Genomic DNA, 21363 nt, shown 5'->3' on the forward strand with positions numbered 1-21363 from the left:
TGAAGACACTCAAACCGTGTTCTGTTCAGATTGTGTCTCTCCTTCTGCTGCACATCATTATTTATTGAAAAGTGGGTGAATACGAAAAGTCTCCTCCCATCAGCAAGTTCCCAGGAATACAAATCAGATTAGAGAAAAACAATAATACATCAGCCTGTCTCTTCCGACCGGCTGAGACCGGTACTAGACTATACTCCCTTCAAGATAGCAGTGGAAGAAACCCGTTGCCCTTCTTTTCTCATGAGAGTGAGACAGATAAGAATACAATACTATTCATTGAGCCATACTGAGTTAACTAAATCCAAAACGGCTAAAATATAAATTGAAACTGAAAAACAATGTTAATAATTCATCAGTAGCGACCAGTAGAGCCTCTTTGCCCGAAGCGGTCAGACAGGTTCCAGCAAATTCACGACTCTTTGCTTTTGATTTTGGGCTAAATTGTCATCAAGGGATTTTTTTTTCACGCTATGCTACCCAACAAAATATCAGTATCAGTCCCATAATGTCACCCCAGTTGAACTTGGAAAGCATACTGGTCGGTCTGTGCCAACCACTCACAACTCCATATTTTCTGTCCACTTGTTTGCTTAACCCATGACTCCTTAAATCTAGATTATAGGCGATTGATGGCCCCTAACATTAAAACGTTTATATGAAGAAAAGAATTGCAGCTTATTAAGAAATATGTTTGCTTTTATTGGACAAACCAAACATAGTCAAACTCACACAGTGTAAAGATGGAACATGTCATTGGGAAGAAATGTTGCGAATGGTTTCAAAATGTTATACTGCACATTACATGCATTTGGAAGAAACCCGATACCTGAAGAAAAAAAAAATCAAAGTGCATATTACATGTGTTGTTATAACAAATCATCTCTTGCATCTTTCCAGCCTGTAACAATTTCATGGGAAATCAGTGATATTTTTCATATATTATTTTCATAATTAATACATTATTTTTGCTGTACATACAGGTTTCACGCTTTGCTTGAAACTGCTTTCAACATTTATCCTCAATTGCATGACGAGGGGTGGACATAACCAGGATCAATGCTAGGAAGTATTAGCAATGGAATTTTCAACACACTTAGTAAACCAATAGAGTGTAAACTCGGAGTGTGGGAGATGAGCTGGAAACTTGAAGAAATCTTTTCGTGCTCCATTTATTTGAAATACAGGTAGGCTACAGTATGTTGGATACACTGTCTTTTGATGATACATTTAATTTCTATCATGAGCAGCCATTCTGGCCTGCAACATACAGAAATGCATGACATTGCATGATTCCCTAAAACGTATAGAAATAAAACCCTTTAACAGGAGAAAAACATTGCACTGTAAACAGTCACATATGAAAAGCTGCATTGTGATTTTGAGCGTTTTCACCAAAATGTACACAAACACAACCATGCTATCCTGTAGCAAAACTAACAATAAGCAATCGGATCACAATAAAAATGGAAATGTTGCAACATGCAGAAACACAAACACAAAAGAACACAAACCAAAGGACAAAGTTTAGTGAGTCATTGCAATCTTACAGCAGGTTTTATAAATGAGTCTCACCAGCAAGGGTGCTATTCTGATGACAGATCTAAGATTATATTAAGAACACTTAAAATGGTTCATGATAGCGGCACGCCAATCTCATTGAAAGCTCTGTTAAGGCATTAAAATAAAACATGATCTGCTGTGGACAATGCCAGTGAGAAAATATGTAGCAGTATGTTTAACTCTTCAACAAACCACCGAAGCACGTCTGGCAGCTGCAATTTTGCTACATCCACAATGAGCAAATTTTTAGAATGATGACAGTTAATTCTATTGGTTGACAGTTTATGTAAGAAAACGCTGCAGACAAGTGTGTGTGAGTAATCGCGATCTGGGAAATCAGGATTAATTAGATGACAGACATAAACTTAAAAAAAAAGTTGCAACAAAAAACATGCTTCTCTGACCTTTGACCGAAGCTACTACACACCTTTTGACCTGGATATCATTTAAAATCTAAACAGCTCTTACAATAAGTTACAAAACAGATTGATGATTGAGTCATTTTTTCTTGTTGTTTTAGGTCAATTACATACTACGTATATCACCAGACAAGATGAATAGAATGCAATTTCTTTCTTCTAACTCACCATGCATGTAGAGTGGCATGACAAAGACCAGCTGGAATAACTTGATGGAACGTGCTGCTCTAACTAAACAAGAAAAACTCCAATGTTTAGCTGTCAGTAATCTGGACAATATTGGCCAGTTTACCCCAATGGTGGAACGGAGAAGGATTTTGCATGAATGTACAGTACATTTTCATTCCAAAAGCCTTCTCTTCATGTTACCTTAAAAGTTGTAAACCGGAAGGGGTGTGGGGGGGGGGGGGGGTACCATTACAGGCCGAAGCAAAACAGTACAATGGCAGAGAGAAAAGGGGAGGGAGGCATTTGTACTTCTAGCAGGCCTGGCAGACATAATTTCAACCACACAAGATTCAAACAGAATGGTAATCTTAAATATATAAACTAACTTGTGGTGGATTTCATGAAGAGTATCAAATATTCACACAAAAAAGAAGGGGGGGGGGGTGGATTATAGCTATACCAATCGTCAGTTTGTAGTCTCCTTGCAGTTTCTAACTGAATGGAATGAAAGACACCCAATAAGTGCAGTCAAGGAAAACTTGATCAGACCCAAAGGAACAAACAGGACCACATCCAGAGCGTCTGATTTTACCTGGTGCTTGTTGGTAGCCTCATGTATTGCATTTTGTATGGCTTGGGATACAACTTTGTGCACATACATGTCAGGGAACCAGGTGGTGATCTCACTCCTTGCCACAGTTGTTCTTAGGTTCAGTTTACTAATAAAAGGTGACATCTTATAGTTCTTCATAATCGCCATCATCTCTTTTGGTAGAACTTGATCCTCCTCCAAGAAAATCTTCCAGCTCATCTACTTCTGTTTTCTTGATCTTTGATTTCTTCTTCTTTTTCTCTTTGTCGTCAACAGCTTCATCTTTTTCCTTTTTCTTGTGTTTATGTTTCTTCTTACTCTTTTCATCCTCCTGAAAACGGAACAGCATTATTGACTCAATTGATTAAACTCAAACACTAGCAACCTTTTACGCCATTACGCAAATGTGAATAATTCACCTCTTTACTTTTCTTCTTTTTCTTCTTCTTGTCTTTGGAGGAGTGCTTGCTTTCTTTCTCTGAAATTGAGAAAAATGCAAATATTAGTTGTGAGATGTACAAGGCTAGTATCCATTGACACATCATCCTCTTGCACCATTCAATGCATGTTTATTTTGTGTTTCAATTGGCAAAAGATGTGAAGGATACTGAAACAACTTATCGTTTTTTGCTGTAAAACGTTAATCTAAACACACTGCAGTTGACTTAATTTTTTTGACAGAATTGCCACTTTGGACAAAAAGAGCAGAGTTTATTAAACAACTATGGGGCTATTATTGTGCCCAAACTATTTGCAAATGCGTATTTTGAGCCACAAATATGGAAAAATTATTTATACCCGTAACAAAGTGTAACAAGAATGCCCAAATGTGTACCTGAAGTCACAAATGTTTAATGAGAACCTACAAATGTGTGACAAAGCTGCAAACGCGTACACTGATTTGAATGCCTAAACAGTTGAATGTGTATATACAGGTGCTCGTCAAAAAATTTGAATATCCTCAAAAAGTTGAATAATTTCCATAATTCCATTCAAAAACTCAAACTTTCATAGATTATAGATTCAGGGCCCTTAAGTGATTTCAAGTATTTATTTGTTAATTTTTACATTATTTGGGCTTGCAGCTCATAAAACCCATGGAATTACAGAAATTATTAAACTTTTTGAAGATATTAAAACATTTTGACGAGCACCTGTATACAGTATATGACCTGTAAACCTGTGCTTTGATTGGCTGTATTCTTACATGTGACTTTTGTCACAGTCCTGCGTTGCAGGAGTCACAAATGTGTGTGTGTGGAGAGTTGTGTGGCTCCGACCACCAGGGGACGCGAGCGCCAATAATATCTTCGGAGTTCGTTGCAATCTAGGCCATAGCCAGCATTTGTTTTTTGTCTTTCGGAGACCAAGGGCCTCTTCAGATTCTCGTCTTTACAGAGGAAATTTAATTTCCTATCATATCCATTGACTTACTTATGAATAGTCCATTCATATTGAAGTCTGTGAACCTATCCGAGCGACATGACCCAAAAGTACTCAATCTCCATACACGCATTTGCAAATCGCCACACGCATTTGTGAGTCCTGCATGGCAAGACTGTGACAAAAGTCACATGTAAGAATACAGCCAATCAAGAGGCCCGGTGTTTATAGGTCAGATTGATTTGCATGCGTAAACACATGCATATATATGTGTATGCATTTGCAGATTTATGTCACACATTTGTGCATTCTAGTTATACATTTGTGACTTTAGTTACGGAAACATAATTATTTTTACATATTTGTGAATTGAAATACGCATTTGTAAATCATTTTGGCACAAAAATTGCCCCACAAACAACCACATGCCAAGGAAGAAGGAACACTAAAGGTTAGATGGATGTCCTGCATTGCCTTTTCTTTAGTGTCTCAGACACCATGATTTATGAGACACAAGCGGAGATGCAAGATAGATCAGGGTTTATCTTTCCACACCTTAAAAGGTGCTTTGTGGAGTTTGTCACTTTTTTTTTTTTTACTCTCGATTGCCACCTCTGGCTTAAAGCGTAACTGCAGCCTCTGTGTCAAGCTTGTGCATGGTGCGTGTAACGAATATTGCCTGTCACCCTCAATTTTTCCATTTTATGTGCCTTTTTGGACATTTCCCTCTGGGGAATGTGTGTGCGTGTCTTAACTCTGTTTTCAGTTCAAAAGGACTCTTTGAGTTTCTCTCCAGCAGGGACTGGACTTCGTTTTATAACCCCCAGGAAACGCATATCACAGCTCCGACAGACCTGAAATCCTGTCCGATAAGCAGTCCCCAGACCATCTTTTATGGTCTGGCCTATCCACAGGAATTAGCCATGTGTTTTTTTTTGGCAAACAATATCCCTTGGAAGTTGTATGGTACAACAGTACCCTCCAGCGGTCACTATCGGTTATCTTCAAGAATCCTGCCGCTCCTAATTAATCTGAAGTCTACATAATTCGGGACATACACGGACTCTATGTACTTGACTGACATCAAGTAACTCCTGTTGTTTATCTTTGTACACAACCTGTATGTCTATCTCAAACAAATGATGTGTGTAATTTCTGTAGCCACCTAAGTTTAGCTAATTAGTAAGCTTAGCGGATTCAATAACTTTATGATCGCGGTAATGTTTGAAATGTGTTCAGAATGACAAATGAAGCATCTGGCTTGTCAATTCTGATCCCAAAATGATCAAATACTATCCCAAAAGCTTGGTCTCAGTCGACCAAGTCTGCTTCATGCGCACGAAAGGGGCGTGACTACGGCCCAGCCCCCCCGTCACTACGGCCCGGCTCCCTGGTACTACGGCCCGGCCCCCCTTGCTGACACGGTTTTAAAAACCAGCGTGCGAAGGAACTTCTCTCTCTCTTTTCCTGCAACTCTTCCCCTCTCCTTTGCCCTATGAACTGCTCAAGGACTCTCTCTTCCCTGCAACTCCTCCGCCCTCTCTCCACCTCATGTCTGGCCCCATGAACTTTTCCTGATCATCACGAGAAATGTGGTCGCTGAGAGTGACCACGCGGTTTCTTCCTTTAAGCCACAACGCGCGTCCCAAAGCGCGCATCAAGCAAAGACTCGCAAACACCCTGCGCATCCCCACGGCGCGTGTGTCTGTTCCAGCCGTGAGTACGAGGCGCCCCGCAGTGCTCACACAAGGACCTGCTGCGACCTCCACGCCACATGGGCATCACCGACCAGCAGCCAGAGACTCCCGGGCAGCATTCCAGCTGGACATGTGCCAGCCAAGGACCTGCCACGGCCTCCACACCGAGCATGCACCTCGCCACCAACCGGAGACCTGGTGCAGCATTCCAGCATTCAACCGAGGATCGACGCTCGAGTCTCTCTCTCTCTCTCTCTCTCTCTCCCGTGCGACTGAACCAGTCTACTCTTTTTTTTTTTATCTTAGTTAGTTAGGTTGTAAGTTTTCTTTTTATCCTTGATTCACATTGTTAATCCGTTTCATTAATAGGTTAGGCTGTGACTGATATATGTGTGTGTTTACTAAATCAATTTGTTGTCTAGAAATTCAATTTCTGCCGAATCATTTGTGTTTACTGAGTGGATTAGTAATTCTCTTACGAAAGCAAAGAACTCCATGATTAACTAAAGTAGCAACTTCAGATTATGAATACTTGATAATAGGATTTTTATCGTTTATTTTGCTCCTACAAACAAGCAAAGTCAACGTGGTGCCCCAGAGGTTGCTGAGGAAAATACAACTCCCCTCAGTACCGTCTAAATTTCTCATAAGCCATTACGGCAACCCAAATAATCGCTACATGCGCGTGTGAGTACATGCGCTCGAGTAAACATTTCGTTTTTTTCAGTTTTCTTGGAGTCTGACTGAGCTGAAGTTTGGGCTGTGCTTGAAGCCGGCCTCTTGACTTAAATTTTTCAGTTTCCATCCCAATTGTGTCGTACCATAACGCTAAATGTCCGCGGGGACAAGCATGACATCACCCTCTACCACTCCAACCCTCCCCATCCCCAAGAAACTGTGGAGTGTTCGCCCCAAACACTCAACACTGAAGGGAAGATGCAAGCTAATAGGCAAAGTCACAGTTAAAAAGTCAGGGATCTTTGTACTATTCTGGGCATTAGTGGAGCATGCATGAATGATGATGTAGAAAAATCTTTAACATTAACATTTTAAGCATCTTTAAAGTGAACAGCTGATGTGAGAAAGGTGGTAATTTGCAAAAAATTTATTAATAATTACTATCGCAGAAAAGTGCCTGTATTAAAATTTAACAAGCCAAAGTTCCAATGATATTTTGCACATAAGCAACAAGGCTGCAGAAGCTCTGGTAACAACAAATAGATACATTTGCAACATCTTGCCTTCTTGCTCCTCACTGCTCTCTTTGGTTGCTGAAGGGTCTTCTTGGATGCCAAGGCCAAAAAGGTCGGTAACATCATTTTGTTTAAAGGAGATCACATTGGGATTCACAGGATTTGGCACCTTGGCCGACTGCACATCATCGTCTGAGAGGTCAGATAGAAGTTCATCCATGGCAGGGAATGTACTCTGAGGATAACAGAATAGAACTATGTTTATGACCAACAGAGAATGGAATTCTTTCTTTTGGATTAAGTAGTAAAATATTTCCTTGTAAAATATCTGGATTTATAAGTACTGTATATAATTCACTGAACAAGCTTTGTTTTATTTTTCAACTGCTGAACCCAATTCACCATCACTTTTTAAAGCTGTAAATCGACTGTGTTTGTCTGCAAAGTCCTGCCCGCGAATCATAAAAATAAGCTCTTTTGAGAGTCTGTGGGTGTTTGCAGTTTTATACAATCATGCTCTACTGTCAAGTATGTTCTACTTTTTACCTTTACTTTTTTTGGTGTGTCTGATGCTTCAGACTCAAAGTCAGGGTCATCCATAACAAAAGAAAGCATCTGTTGGGCGACGGGGCCCTCAGGGTCAGTATCAGAGTCCCCAGCAATGGGTGAGATTCCTTTCTGTTTCCCTTGCTGCTGGGTGGGCTGCTCTTCTGTTGGTATTAGAGTGAGTAAGATGGAAGTTGCAGACTGGTCTCTGGGCTCTGACGCTTTAGATGCCACCTTTGGTTTAGTGATGTAGCTGAAACAGAGATATTTGGGACAATAAACTTTCAAATACCTCACACCTACATGGCACTATAGTGCTAAAGTTCATTAAGTTAGATAGAATGTTAAAAGTTGGTGGCCCAACGTGTCTCACAATTTAGCAACTAAGGAGGGAACAAAATCTGTGTCCCCCCCGACAGAGTACAAATACCTTTTTTCTTTCAGAACACAAGTCCCACTTTCTTTTCATAGTTTCTCTCGTCCTGCGACTTATAATTGCGTGCGACTTGTATATATTAAAATTAGAGCTTTATAAATAAAGTTGCGATAAGCTGCTATAAAGTAAAGTGCAGTACTTTATACTATTTGTAACTATTATATTTGATTTGATTTGTATAATTAAATTTTAATTGCTGATTAAGTACATTCCCATTATTCTCTGAGTGTAATTTTTGTATTTCCGGAAAATTTGCTTCCAGGCAAGACATAAAACAACCTGTATTAACATGCTTTATTTCCAGTGTTGTTCAAGTTACTTAAAAGTAAAGTTATAGTTACTTCTCAAAAAAAGTAACTAATTACTTTACTAGTTATTCAATTATTAAACTAACTACGTTAAGTTACTTTACTATATATATATATATATATATATATATATATATATATTTATTTATTTATTGAGAGAGAGAGAGAGTTGTTCTGTCTTACAGTAAGAAAAAAGACAACTCCCTCCAAACACTATGAAATGGAACAATAAAACGTGCATCTTCATTTTTATCAACTTGCCTTCAAAACAAAAGTTGCTGCAATATGAAATAAATAAAATAATAATAATCAACTGAAGACATCGTCAACATTGACAAAGCAAACTATATAAATTTACTTCACATCTGGCCATTTTAAATAAAATAAAAAGATGGATGAACATAAAGTGCTTTCAGCCTCAATAAGCACATTGAGACGCTTTTCAATAAGGCTACTGTATGTGCCGAGGTATTTTAAAAAGAGAAACCAAAAAGCTGGCTTAAGACTTACAATACTCCAAACGCTTTACTCCAGTACTACTCGTGGTGGTATAATGTATTCTCTCTCTCTAGCTCCCACTCTCCCCATCTCTCTCTCTGTCTGTACCCCTCTCCAAATTCCCTCTCCTCTCCATCTGTCCATTTCTCCCTTTCTAGCTTTCTGTTTCTAGCGTCCTTTATCCGCAGAAATTCGAAGTAGTGCTTGTATTTCCACCCTGAAAAGCCTCCACTCTCAGTTTAATGCGCACTTGCCATTGCAGCATGTTGGTTATCGTGTTACCGGAGTTTTGTATGTGTGCATAAGCTGTGTTTGTGTGTCTGTGTAGAGTACAGCCATACAAGTAAGCCTACTTTGTCAGGCTGTCTCTGATTGGCTTACCCTCACATCTTGCCCTATGTTAACCAATCAATAGCCTCTTCCGGGACGTGCTGTGTTCACATTAGAGTGAGAAGGACCATGTGGACAAGGCTTGTATGAGAACACAGTACACCACACGCTCTCATAGAGCGCAGCGGAGACTTCTGTAAAATGACACCTGCTGCAGGGGGAGACTTTTCACTTCGATCACGTAACATAAGTAACTTGGGTAACGCTTGTACAATAACTATAGGGTCATTGTAGAATGGGAAAGTGTAAAGCGTTACGTTAGAAGTTACAGAAAAAAGTAGTTTCTTTATATAACGTAACAAATGTAAAGGCGTTAGTTCCAACACTGATAATTTCATTTGACACATCTGGTGGCGCGTCAATACTTACGTTTTTAGTTCAGGTTCACTGTCCAGCTCCTGATCCTTTTTCTCAGAAGGGGCTACTAGCGTTTGGTCCTCCTCATCACTGGTCAGAATTATGTCTTTACTGGGAGGCAGAATTTTAGGCTGTGGAAGATTGGGCTCCGTGTCGTCAGGATCAAGCTCATCCTGGAAACCAGACACCATGGGGTTTCCTCTGTATTCACAATCACTAGGATAGAAAACAAAATAACATATACTGTATATTGCGGATGTCAACACATTGTAATTGGCTTGTCTATGTAGCTCACTAAACAAGCTCTACATCATAATCAGAGGTGTCTATAATATGTTTTAACTCATTCAAACCAAAAACTGTGTAAACACATCTTTTAATGCTTTGTCCTTCACTCCCCAAAATGTATTTACACGTTTTTTTTTACGTTTTTTTTTTTGTGCAAGAGCATACAATAGGCTTTGATGCAGCTTTTGACATGAGGTGGCTTAAAGCAATGGTAGTTTGTTAATAAAAATGGCCAGTAGGTGGCAGCAACAAGCTCTTTCTGTCAGCGTTTTCACCAGGTATGTGAATATTGATTAAACTAATTGCTGCAAAGCAGCAACAGATAGAAATATACTTTTCCTGATGAAAGAAGAGACTCTAATCTTTCTTTTGTTAGGTTCCATGTTTTTTATAGCAATAGAATATAATATTCTGTGGGCCTTGCAAAATGAGTTAAAATCCAGTAAAACAGCCGGAAGCGAAGGGGATTGCTTCAGTGAAAAAGGCTGGGAGTGAATGAGTTAATGTACATAAATTGTAATATCCCCAAGCAGTATCAATAAAGCCATAATATTCTTGCAAAAGCAGATTTTTGTGATCCAGATAATCCACATACCTTTAATTGTGATAGTGTACCGAATTAAATTGCTCAATAAAAATGCAATGTTGGTTTTTATTATATATTTTTTATTTATAAAAGTAATTTAAATAATAGAAAACAGTAACAATAATATTTAAAGAAATAAAAAATACTGTGCATACACAACTAATAGTACCCCAAAACAGTAATTTTGAAGCGCCCACCTGTCGCTGTCCACTGCTGGAGCTGGCTGAGGCACCTTTGTCTTTGAGGGAAAACTGTCCTCGAGGAAACTCTTGTCCAGTCTATCATCTGGCACAAAGTCATCAACGCTTTGTACTAGTGTAGGACACACTGGTGCAGGGAGGTCCTCTGTGGAAAACATTGCAGCTCACTAGTAATCAACATAATAAACCTTTTCTTGATGTTGATAATGCTCAAGTTCAATCGCAGTGCAACTGTGTTGCAATCTTCCTGTACCAAATGTGGCATTGAAACAGTGACATCACATGACATTTTAATACCCACAAGTCCTGTGAGTATTTTACAGTCTCTAAATTTCTTAACAGCTCAGACTCGAACCTTGTGACTGCTCTCTACTTAATACATAAAGTCTACACACCCTAGTAGAAATGTCATGTCTTGTTATATAAAATAATGAGACCAATATAAATAATTTCAATATATATATTTTCAAGTGGGGAAGTAAAAAAAATAAACAATTGAGATATTGCAGTTACATGCAGACCCTCTTAACAGGGGATGTGGCTGTATTAACAATGAACCACATTAAGTGGGAGTCAGCACACACCCATCACCATTGGATGTGCCTCTGATTAATGGCAAATAAAGTTCATATGTTGTGGCATTAATTTGTTGTAGTCACATCTGCAAGCAACAGTAAGTCTTCAAATATACCATGGAACACAGTTAAGAAAGCAATCATCTAGTGGGGGTCATGAGCAAGAATAGGACCTCCCTCCAAAATGAATGTAAAAATGAGGAGATAACTGGTCAGGGTGGCTGCAAAGAAGCAGACAGCAAAATTGAAAGGGCTGCAGAAATTTACTAATGTACTAGTAAACACTAGAACATGTCAACTATATTAGGGGTTGATCAGGGGTACATTAAATGGTGACATATGTACTGACTCCTATTAAACATGAGTTTGAATGCCAATGAAAAAGTTCTGAAAATGATCTTGGTCTCATTTTTTATACCATAAAAACTAAAAACCTGGTATTTGAACCGGGGTGTAAATTTGGTATAACCATGATATACACACATGCACACACAACATAAGTCTTTTTAAAAAAAAGCATGAATGTGCTATTTTCCAATTTTCTTACGTCCATCAGATCTGTTATGTACAGTATTGTATTTCAAGTGTACAAAAATACTATTGAAACTTTTCATCCAAGATCTAATGACTTCAACATTAAACTTAGCTTTATGAATAAAGAATCCCTTAAAATAATCTTTTACCGTGTCAAGTAATATTCTGCACATTTTGACCACTGGTCAGCTGTAATATGCAAAAAAGAAACCGTTACAGGGGTGAGGTGTAGAAGAGTCATACCTGATGCACTAACAGAAGCCTCAGTGGCAGGTGATGAGCCAAACCATCGTGACATGAAGCTGCGTTTCTGTGGGGCTGCTACGGGTGTTACGGAGGACTGAAGGTGCTCTGGTGATTGAGCTGAAGACTTTAATTCAGCTGAAGGCGAAGCAGCTCTCTCCACGGCTGCAGCGAGAGCTGGAGCCGAGGGAGCCGACACAGAGGGCGACTGTGGAAGTGGCTGGGAAGGGATTGGGGGTTGAGGAGTGCTTGGGCTGGAACTTCCTGTGGAGGCACCACTAGGAGGAACAATGGGGGACTGGGAGCCTGAGGAGGGACTCTGACCGTTGGCTGGACCAGGTGAGCCATAGCCCTTATTGCGGGACTCTAAGTTCTCCAGGAAACTATAAACATTTGAATAAGTTACAACAATGCCATTATCAACTAAAATAACATGAGATGAGCAAGGAAGATAGGTTGTACATTTCATAATTTTGATCTTCTGTCTCCTGCTGCACACAAAGCTCTTCTAGGGTGGCATCCATGTCCAACTGGTTTGTCTCCAGTTGCCTCAGAAGGGTCTCCCTCTGAATTAAAAAACAAAACAAAAAAAACACACCCACACAAAGATTTGGATCTGCAACAACTAAAAAAAAGAATGTTAAATGATTCACACTAATAATAAGAAGATTACCTGGAGTTGTAAGAAGGGGATGTTAAAAAATCTGTGCAGGTATTTTAGGCCAAAGCCGTTCTTCATAGAGGATTCAGCATAGTGGATGTAAGATGATCCCATTGGTCTGGAAAACACAATACTTTATAGTTGTATTTGGAGCCTTCAAATTCTTAAACGGACAACCCTAACCCAACCCCACTGTGTAATACCTGCATGATCATTTCATGGAAATCATGAATACGATTTTTTAAAGAAGCATTCAAATCTGTTTCTGCAACAAGAAATAAATAAATAAATTCTAAGTGAATTTCTTTTTTATCCACTAGGAGGCAGTAAGCCTTAACACAATTACTGGGACTAATCATTTATGAGGGGGTGACAAAATTGTAATTCAGCCTGATCTGATGTCTACTAGGCCTAACCAGTAAAATCATACCATAATTAATATAATTAATGATTTGTTTGTGTTTTCCTTCTGTGTGAATGCAAAGCAAAACGAATTAATACATTAGGAAAATCTTCATATTTATTGATCTCAACCTCAAATTTCTGAAGAAAAATATGCAATTTGCTTCAGTTTATCACCTACATGTTAACTGATCAGCGATTTACTATTTAAAAAAAAAAAGCACAACGAAGTAAAACTGGTATTGCAATTTAAAATGAAATCATCTTATGATAATGTGAAAATTATTTTAACTCCATTTTTTTCCAAGTCATAATAATTCTCAAAATCTAAATTGAATACCAAACTCTACAAACTAAAAATAACTATAAACTAAATGTTTAATGGGGAAGTCAAGTCAAAAATTGCTTTTAATAATATGTTCTATAAGACTTGGTATTTTATTAATATTACATATGTGGACTACAAATTACAGTAATTTCTGGACTACAAGGCGCACCTGACTATAAGCCGCGCTAGCTAAATTTGGGTAATACTCGAGTTTGTTACACCCGACTGTAAGCTGCAGGTGTTTTAATGTTACCGCACCGGATTCCCGCTACTTTATTTTCCATAATGAGGGCGCAAATTGTCTCGCTCTTGTTCTGTCTCTCCTACTGTATTTGGGCTCACTTGGTTTGTTTTGTTCTGCCTGACACTCTTGCGCTTCCTTTACAGTGCCCTCTCTTGTGATCTATCTGATGGCTAAGCTGCACCTTTGTATTAGCCACAGGGTTGAATGCAAGTGAAAAAAGTAGCGGCTTGTAGTCCAGAAATTACTGTAAGCATAAAAAAAAACCACACATTTTTAGCCATCTCAGGGGGTAGCCATTTTGCCACTTTTTGTCACCTGAAAATTATACCACAGAGCCAAACGGCTCAACTTGCTAACAGCACATCACCAAAGCCGGAAAACAGGTGCGCTGTGATGGTCCCTTACTGAACTGACGCTATTGTTTCGTGTTAAGAGATATTTACCTGTTTAGTCCAGCAATTAGCTCCCTTATGTCATCAGGGAGGATGACCCGATGCTCACCCATGTCTCTGTGGTTTCCCAGAACACACACTGGTACATGAGTGGGAACTTTGGGAAGTTCCCTTAAGATGTAGTTAAACGTCCTAAAAACATATTGCAGACACCATTCAGTATAATTCAATTTCAATTTGCCAACCAAACAAATCCAGTAGTAACTTATAGTTAAGAAATTTCTAGACCTGGAAGCTATGTCAAAGCGGAAGTTAATTTGACCACATGTATTTGATGAATAGGCTCAGAAAATGGATGGATGGATGAAGGAAAATTCAACACATTAGTGCTGTTCAGCTTGTCTACACAGGGCTCATTTCAACCAAAATGCAGTTGGCTGGCAACTAGAGATGTAACGATATACAAACGTCACAATACGATAAATAACACGATATGAACCTCACAATACGATAATTATCACTATATTGTGGGGAGGATGGCCTAAAAAAAAAAACCTCACGATACTGTATAAAAACTCATGATACTGTTAAAAAAAACAAGCTCATACGAAAAACTCATTAAATACATAACAGCAGTGACAAAGAAATAGGCTTGGTTGCGTCATGTCACATGGTCAATGTAGTTCACAATGCTGTGTTTGGCTGAAAGTAATGTTTTTTGATGGAGATATTGACAAATATTTGCTGGTATGGGAGTGATAACCGTCGCAGTGGCCAAAACATTTCTAATTAAAAATAAACTGCACTAATAAACTAACCACCATAGGGTGCTAGACGGTAAGACCTGCACAAATGGAATACAACCTCACCTTTTTAACAGATGTGCTGCTTTTAATATCGTGGTAGAATGACGACGATATTGTGGCAATTTTGATATTGCAATATCGCGATATTGCCGATGTCGTTACATCCCTATATAAGCTTATTATAAAACTGTCTGAATTGCTTGCTACTCAGGCCGCAATGACTAGAGATCTGTTGTTATCACAAATGCACAGCTGAATTGATTCTGGAATTTTGTCAAAATTGTTGCATTTATTTGCTTGCCGTGTTAACCATAATTAGTTTATCATTTGTTATTTTAATGATTCTTCTCAAACAATACCCACAGACTTGGATAAAGACTTTATCGGAATGAAACGTAATGCTTCCACCTCCATGCATATTGTAGCATGAGCGCTTAATTAAGGGAACAGACAATACAACACACAGAGCTTTCTTACCACTGCTTAGTAATGTCAAACATCATGATGACGCCGTTGCAGTTCTTGTACACATCCAAAAACTCTGCATCAAGGGCTACCTCGTCTGACTGCAACATAAATATTTTGATGATGAAATGATAATACAGTACACACGAATAAATGCTTCCATTTAATATTGTTAAAAGCATGGCAGCCTCCCCCCATCACTGACCCACATCATATGAGTAAGCTATTTGTTCTTAACACATGACAGTCACATGATATACATTACCTCTTGTGGCTCATTCTCTAGTTTCAAATTGTCTCCACGCTTTTTGCCTTTGCCTGAAAGATCAATATATCAGAAGCATTACGTTTACATAAAAAAACAGTACACTCTTCTAGTCAGGTTAGTTCATGAGTGGAGCAAGCAGAGCAGGAACACTTTTCTGACAGAAATGCAGCTTACAGTTTATACATTTCAGCACATTATGCATTAAGTACAGTAAACAAACATCGCTATCAGTAAGCTTGCTCAATGTGTCTGGGCTACTATATAAACACAGCAACAACAACAACAAAAGGCAAATGTAAATATGCAGCCAAACAGCAAACCTTGAGAATACTAATTCTCAGATAAGACTTGGAAGACAGTGTAATATACCAACTGCACACAACAGTGTTGAATTTCTACACACTACAGTGACGCTCACCTACACCTTCAGGAAGAGGATATTTTTGGCCTGAGATGAGTGCGAGGGGTTCAGAAAAGAAATGATGAGTGAGGACAGAAAACAAGAAAACAACCACGAAATGGAGTCATGAGATTCAGCAGTTTGATGCGTGGCGATGAGGTCAGACAGAGCAAAAGCTTGATACCATGACACATTTTTGCACCAACACTCACCTTTATCGACCACGTCCCACACCTCGACCTTGACCACATCATCAGTCGCTGAGAAACACGACACAAATGAGGAACAAAAATTAGGTTTAATTATCCAAGTGTTGTGTTACAGAGGAAATTTATACTAATACAGATCATGATGATACTCTCACACCGATTCAGTTACTGCTCTATTATTTAGCACACTACAAGAAGAGCAGGCGCTTTGCTAAGTACAGAAAAGCTAACAATGGACTCACGCTAAATCTAACGTTTACCTTGATATGGAGCCACTGGAATGAATAAAAAGGCAAATGTAAATATGTACACATGAGCAAAAATATATAACTACAGATATACTGATACAATGAACAAGCTTTAAAATGTCTGTTTAAAGAGGTTAAAAAACACACCCACTTTTGTAATTCCAATGAATACTTGTGGCTTGGATCTCCTGGGTGGGGATGTACTCTTCCACAAACTTCTTCCCCTGCAGTCGATACCATAAAGTACTCTTTCCAGTGTTCCTATCTCCACGGATGACGATTTTCACTGGAGTAAGGGAATTGGGGGGAAAACATATTTACCAGTATATAAAGAGTTTAAATATTGAAATGATGGTGCTTATGCTTTTATGCTTTGACATTTGTTCTTTAAAAATCTAATTTACATTAAACTTTTAATTTAAAAAAAAAAAAAATTCTGTGACTTTTGTGCACCTCAAGAGGAAGATGTTCATCTTTCTACAATTTTGTATCGATTAAAATTAGGATTGCTTAGCCATATTGGTGGTATAACTTATAAGTGAAAAATGTTTGTTTGAAATCTTACTATTGTATTGGACTCCCTTAGCGAAGCGTCTCTGCAAACTTTGATTCATGGACTGCAGGCCTGCAGGAATGTTCTTGTCCCTAAACTGACCCGGCTCAGATCCCACCAGCTTTTTCAATGCCGAAAACATGTTTGGAATTTGTCAGAAACTTATGATATGACCTATGATATCACTAAGGTGGCAAGTGGGCTTTCCAGAAACACACTCTGATTTGGTATGATCTGCTTTGCTATATTTGAGCTGTTGTGTTTTCCGGTCAGCTGGAAATAGAAGTGGTCATGATGCTGTTTACATTGTCATCTGTGGGGGAGATAAGAAAAAAACAACAGATTATCAACAGCGATGCCTTTATCTTCAGGGGTAAAAATTTGTCTAATATATCGTAAATAAAAAATAAAAGTAATATTTATAAATGGCGGGCCTTGCTGTGTAGAAACTAAACCAAACCAGCTTCCTCCTCCCACATTCCGAAAACAAATCTCTAAATTGCCCAAAACTGCGAATGTTACTTATCTAGGTGCAGCCTACAATTGACCTTCAACCTGTCAGGGTGTGCCCCACTTGTTACCCAGTCAGATGGGATTGGCTCCAGCTCAGTCATGACCCTTTAGAATTCGCAAAGACAATTGATGGGTTGCATAAATGGTAGATAAAAATATGAAAAACTGTGGTTATCATCAAAACTATATTATGAAGTGTGTCAATTTTTTGAAAATATGTAATATTGCATTTTGGAATGTGGGAGGAAACCAGGGTAAAACCCACACAGGAATGGGAGAGAACATGCAAACTCTGCAAAGGAAGGACAGAGCCAAGATTTGAACCCCCCAATCTTGGCAATGTGAGGCGGATGGGCTAACCAGTTGACCACATGGCCGAAACATACATGGCAGGTTAATTGAAGACTCTAAATCGGTGTGATTGAGACTGAATGGTTGTTAGTCTATTTGTGCCCTGCGATTGGCTGGCGACAAGTTCTGGGTGTATCCCTCCTCCCGCCAAAAACAGCTGGAATAGGCTCCATTTAAAAGTGCCTCACAATACATTATACATGCACTCACACATTCACACTGGTGGCAGTAAACTACATAATGCCACAGCTGCCCTGGGGCAGATTGACGAAAGTGTGGGTGCCAGTGTGCGCCGACAGCCCCTCCGACCACCACCAAACATTCGCTCCATCCGCACACCAGTGTGAGCGGCACTGGAGGTTACTGAACGATGTTCGATTCTTCTTTTTTTTCAGGCTGATACCATTATGAGTGCATATACCCAACTTAAGTAGTTACTGACACGATACCACTAGCACTTTTAATGTATAAAAGTTCCTCCCAAGAAAAAAATGACAGATCATTCTAAAGAAACACCTATGTGTCTCAATACAAAATCCACCTGTTTTTGTCCATCTCAGGGAGGGTGGCCATTTTATCACTTGTTGTCGAGTAGGGCTGTGAAACAAAGTTGATCAAGTCGATTGGGTCGACCACAAGAATTGGTCGATGATTTTTTTAAAAACATATTTGCGGCACCCGGAAGTTGCCGGAACCAATATTTTGCGTTTCCGCAAAGACATATGTTGCTGATGGACACACAAAACCACCAGCAAACCCGAATGCATCGATTCATTGATGAAATAATCGATAGGATAATCGATTACAAAAACATTAGTTTAAAAAAAGATTTGATTAGTCAACCGAAAATGACATCATAGCTCAACATAAGAATGTCACATGACCAAACTCAGAAAACAGGTGAGACGTAATTAGTTGTTACCTGAGCCCTAAACAACTATAATGTCATTTTCTTCTCATTTCTAACTCAGTAATTTTTAAAACATAATGTCATGTGGCACTTCATTCATTGAAAAGGCTCCAATGCGTACATTATCTATGACATCATCTGCAAAGTGCATGTATACGCGCGTGCATAAGCGTTTACGGCTATATTGGGAATGCCACATTTTGCCACTTTACTTTTAGAATTACAATATTCACTTATAAAATTCAAAGTAGCTGCAGAGCTCCTTGTCAACGTAAACACCTAGCATTAGCTTTCTGGACTGTTAGCTGGTTGTACACAAGACGATAAGGATTAGAAAATGCGATGATTGAAAAGAGTACGATCAAGCGTTACTCAAACCACGACCAATTTTAAACAACCCCTTAAAAAGGTAACGTTATCCCCAGTCTGCGTTTCAAATAACAAATGTTAGTGACACAGTCCGCACTAGCTTAGCTTTCCCTCTGCGGATGTCAATGTGTAGCTACATTGGATGACGACTCCTTAATGGCAATGGGGGGATACTCACGGTTGTCAAAGAAGAGAAAGTGCAGTTCCGACATCTTAATTGTCAAACATACATCCCTAAAGAAATATTGTGGCTACATTCCTTTACAAGGATCTTAGTGTCGCCTATCCATCTGTAAGAACGTCTACAATATATCCGAGATCCGACTTCCCTTTACTCTTTCACAATAAAGCTTGACAGGATACGAGCATGGTAACCGGGTGCATTCAACATTCACCTAAGAAACGGATTGTGTTTGACAGGGATACTATTGGAAATTGAACTAACAGCACAGTCATTGCGCATATGTTGGAAATTGTCCGTAGGGAGGACTAAACATGGTTGTATTGTCTACTTGACTAAAAATGAGAGTCCTATTGACAACGCTTATACCTTGTAGGACACTGGATTAACATGTTCACATAAAATTAAGCAAAAAGAGAGGGCAAAGCGGACATCATTGATGAACACCTCTTTTTATATCAAATCTAAAATATTTAAGTTTTACTGAACGGTTTGCATTGTTGTTTGAGTAGCATTACAAAATAATTCACCAAAACCAATTATCTTCTCTAACGAATGAAACAGATCTGCGAGCAACTATAATGCATGGGCCCTCACATCCCTGGCATGTTGGTGTCAGGGCTGAGTAAAATTCAGAATTTGAAAATTCAATTCAATTCAATGGATGAATTTCAATTTGAATTTGAATTGACTCCACCCCACACCCACAGGATGTTCAATTGAACTTGAATTGCAGGAATTCAAATTTAATTAAAAGTTTAAAGACTTAGATAAAGAAAGAAAGATATTCTGGTATGTTTGCAAACTTTCATGAGTTTGCAGCCAGATTTAGACACTCAAAAACAGCACATTTTTTCTTTGCCACAGCAACAGTGCGACAAAATAAAAAGCTTTCACCCAAACTTTGAAAACGTTCAGATGATCTCTATAAAAGGCAAAAAATAACGCCAAATTCCAAAGTAAGATGAAGATGTCAGGTTTAGGGTATTACTCGAAAACACTTTTTTGCAGGCCTTAGGCAGTTACATATGCCTCCCAATTTTCGTAGATATAGGTTTAACAAAGTACTCCTCCTTTGTTAAAAATTTAGAAGGGGCACACTAAGCCATTTTAATAAACTGCTCAATAACCTTCTAAAATGTGAATGTCTTTGCCAGGCCTGATCTCTGCACGAAGAAGCTTCATGAGTTTTCACCTATTTTTAGAAATTCAAAAACGGCATCATATTTCTTTATAATGGTGCATCGCCATGGCAACAGCCTGCGACGGAATCAGAAGCTTTCAATAGCTTTTCATCTTAAACAGCTTTTGATAAATCACCCAAACTTTGAAGACATTCTGATAAATTATGTAAGAGAAGTTCATTCAAATATGACCTCTTTGAAAAGCCAAAAATGGCAACCAATTCCAAAATAAAGTAAAAATGGCAGACATCCTGTTAGGCTTAGCATATGGCTCCAAAATACTTTTTTGTAGGTCTTGAGCAGTTACATATGCCTCAGAATTGTCACAGATCAAGGTGAAAAATATACAACCAGAAATGCTTCAATAAAAATGTGTAGTGTGTGTGTGTGAGAGAGAGCCATTTTTTTGAAAATCGCTTATGAAATCATTAAAATATTGATTTTTATGCTCAGGTTTGATGCATCTGCAGTTTCATGAATGTATGCCTATGTTTCAACTCGCAAAAACAGCATAATTTGTTGTGTAAACAGTGTATCTCCACGGCAACAGCGTGTGACGAAATAAAATGCTTTACAGTAAATACCTTTCCATCTTAAACATCTTTAGATCAAGCATGCAGTATTTGAAAATGATTTGATAAATTCTCCAGGAGGATTAAAAAAAAAATTACCTTAAAATAAAAAAGGAAAATAACATGTTTTTTTCTAATTCTGTGATTTCCAAGCAGTGTGCCATGGAAAATGATGAAATTTCACTTAATTGGTCAGTATTTGATCAAATAATATATCTTTGTTCATCTATGAATTCAGTTGAATGGGTCTAATACAGAGTGTCTTGTGGGCAATACAATAGTAAATCACTTCATGTATGCTGATGATCTGGAACTTTTTAGCCCATATAGTGCT

At 38.6% G+C, this 21363-nt stretch overlaps 1 protein-coding gene across 4 annotated transcripts; it reads right to left on the reverse strand.

The window, feature by feature from the left end:
• Positions 1-681: 681 nt before the first annotated feature.
• rabl6b (RAB, member RAS oncogene family-like 6b) lies at positions 682-19416 on the reverse strand. Of its 4 annotated transcripts, XM_086076524.1 has the most exons (18): positions 19271-19416; positions 16962-17262; positions 16548-16682; positions 16409-16423; positions 16152-16199; positions 15958-15987; positions 15537-15589; positions 15284-15372; positions 14052-14192; positions 12647-12752; positions 12436-12539; positions 11974-12356; positions 10619-10766; positions 9560-9763; positions 7559-7811; positions 7061-7247; positions 3159-3217; positions 682-3070 (listed from the first exon to the last, which is right to left on the reverse strand). In XM_086076524.1, exons 2-18 carry the CDS (start codon positions 17089-17091, stop codon positions 2885-2887), a joined length of 2271 nt encoding a protein of 756 aa, XP_085932650.1. In that variant the 5' UTR covers positions 17092-17262; positions 19271-19416; the 3' UTR covers positions 682-2884. The 4 variants fall into 4 exon arrangements, with proteins under 4 accessions (XP_085932650.1, XP_085932651.1, XP_085932652.1 ...); XM_086076525.1 differs by lacking the exon at positions 16409-16423; XM_086076526.1 differs by lacking the exon at positions 15958-15987.
• Positions 19417-21363: the final 1947 nt, after the last annotated feature.

This window comes from Leptonotus elevatus, chromosome 5 (genome assembly GCF_054856555.1).
Source record: "Leptonotus elevatus isolate MCC_2025b chromosome 5, RoL_Lele_1.0, whole genome shotgun sequence".
NCBI lineage: Eukaryota > Metazoa > Chordata > Actinopteri > Syngnathiformes > Syngnathidae > Leptonotus > Leptonotus elevatus.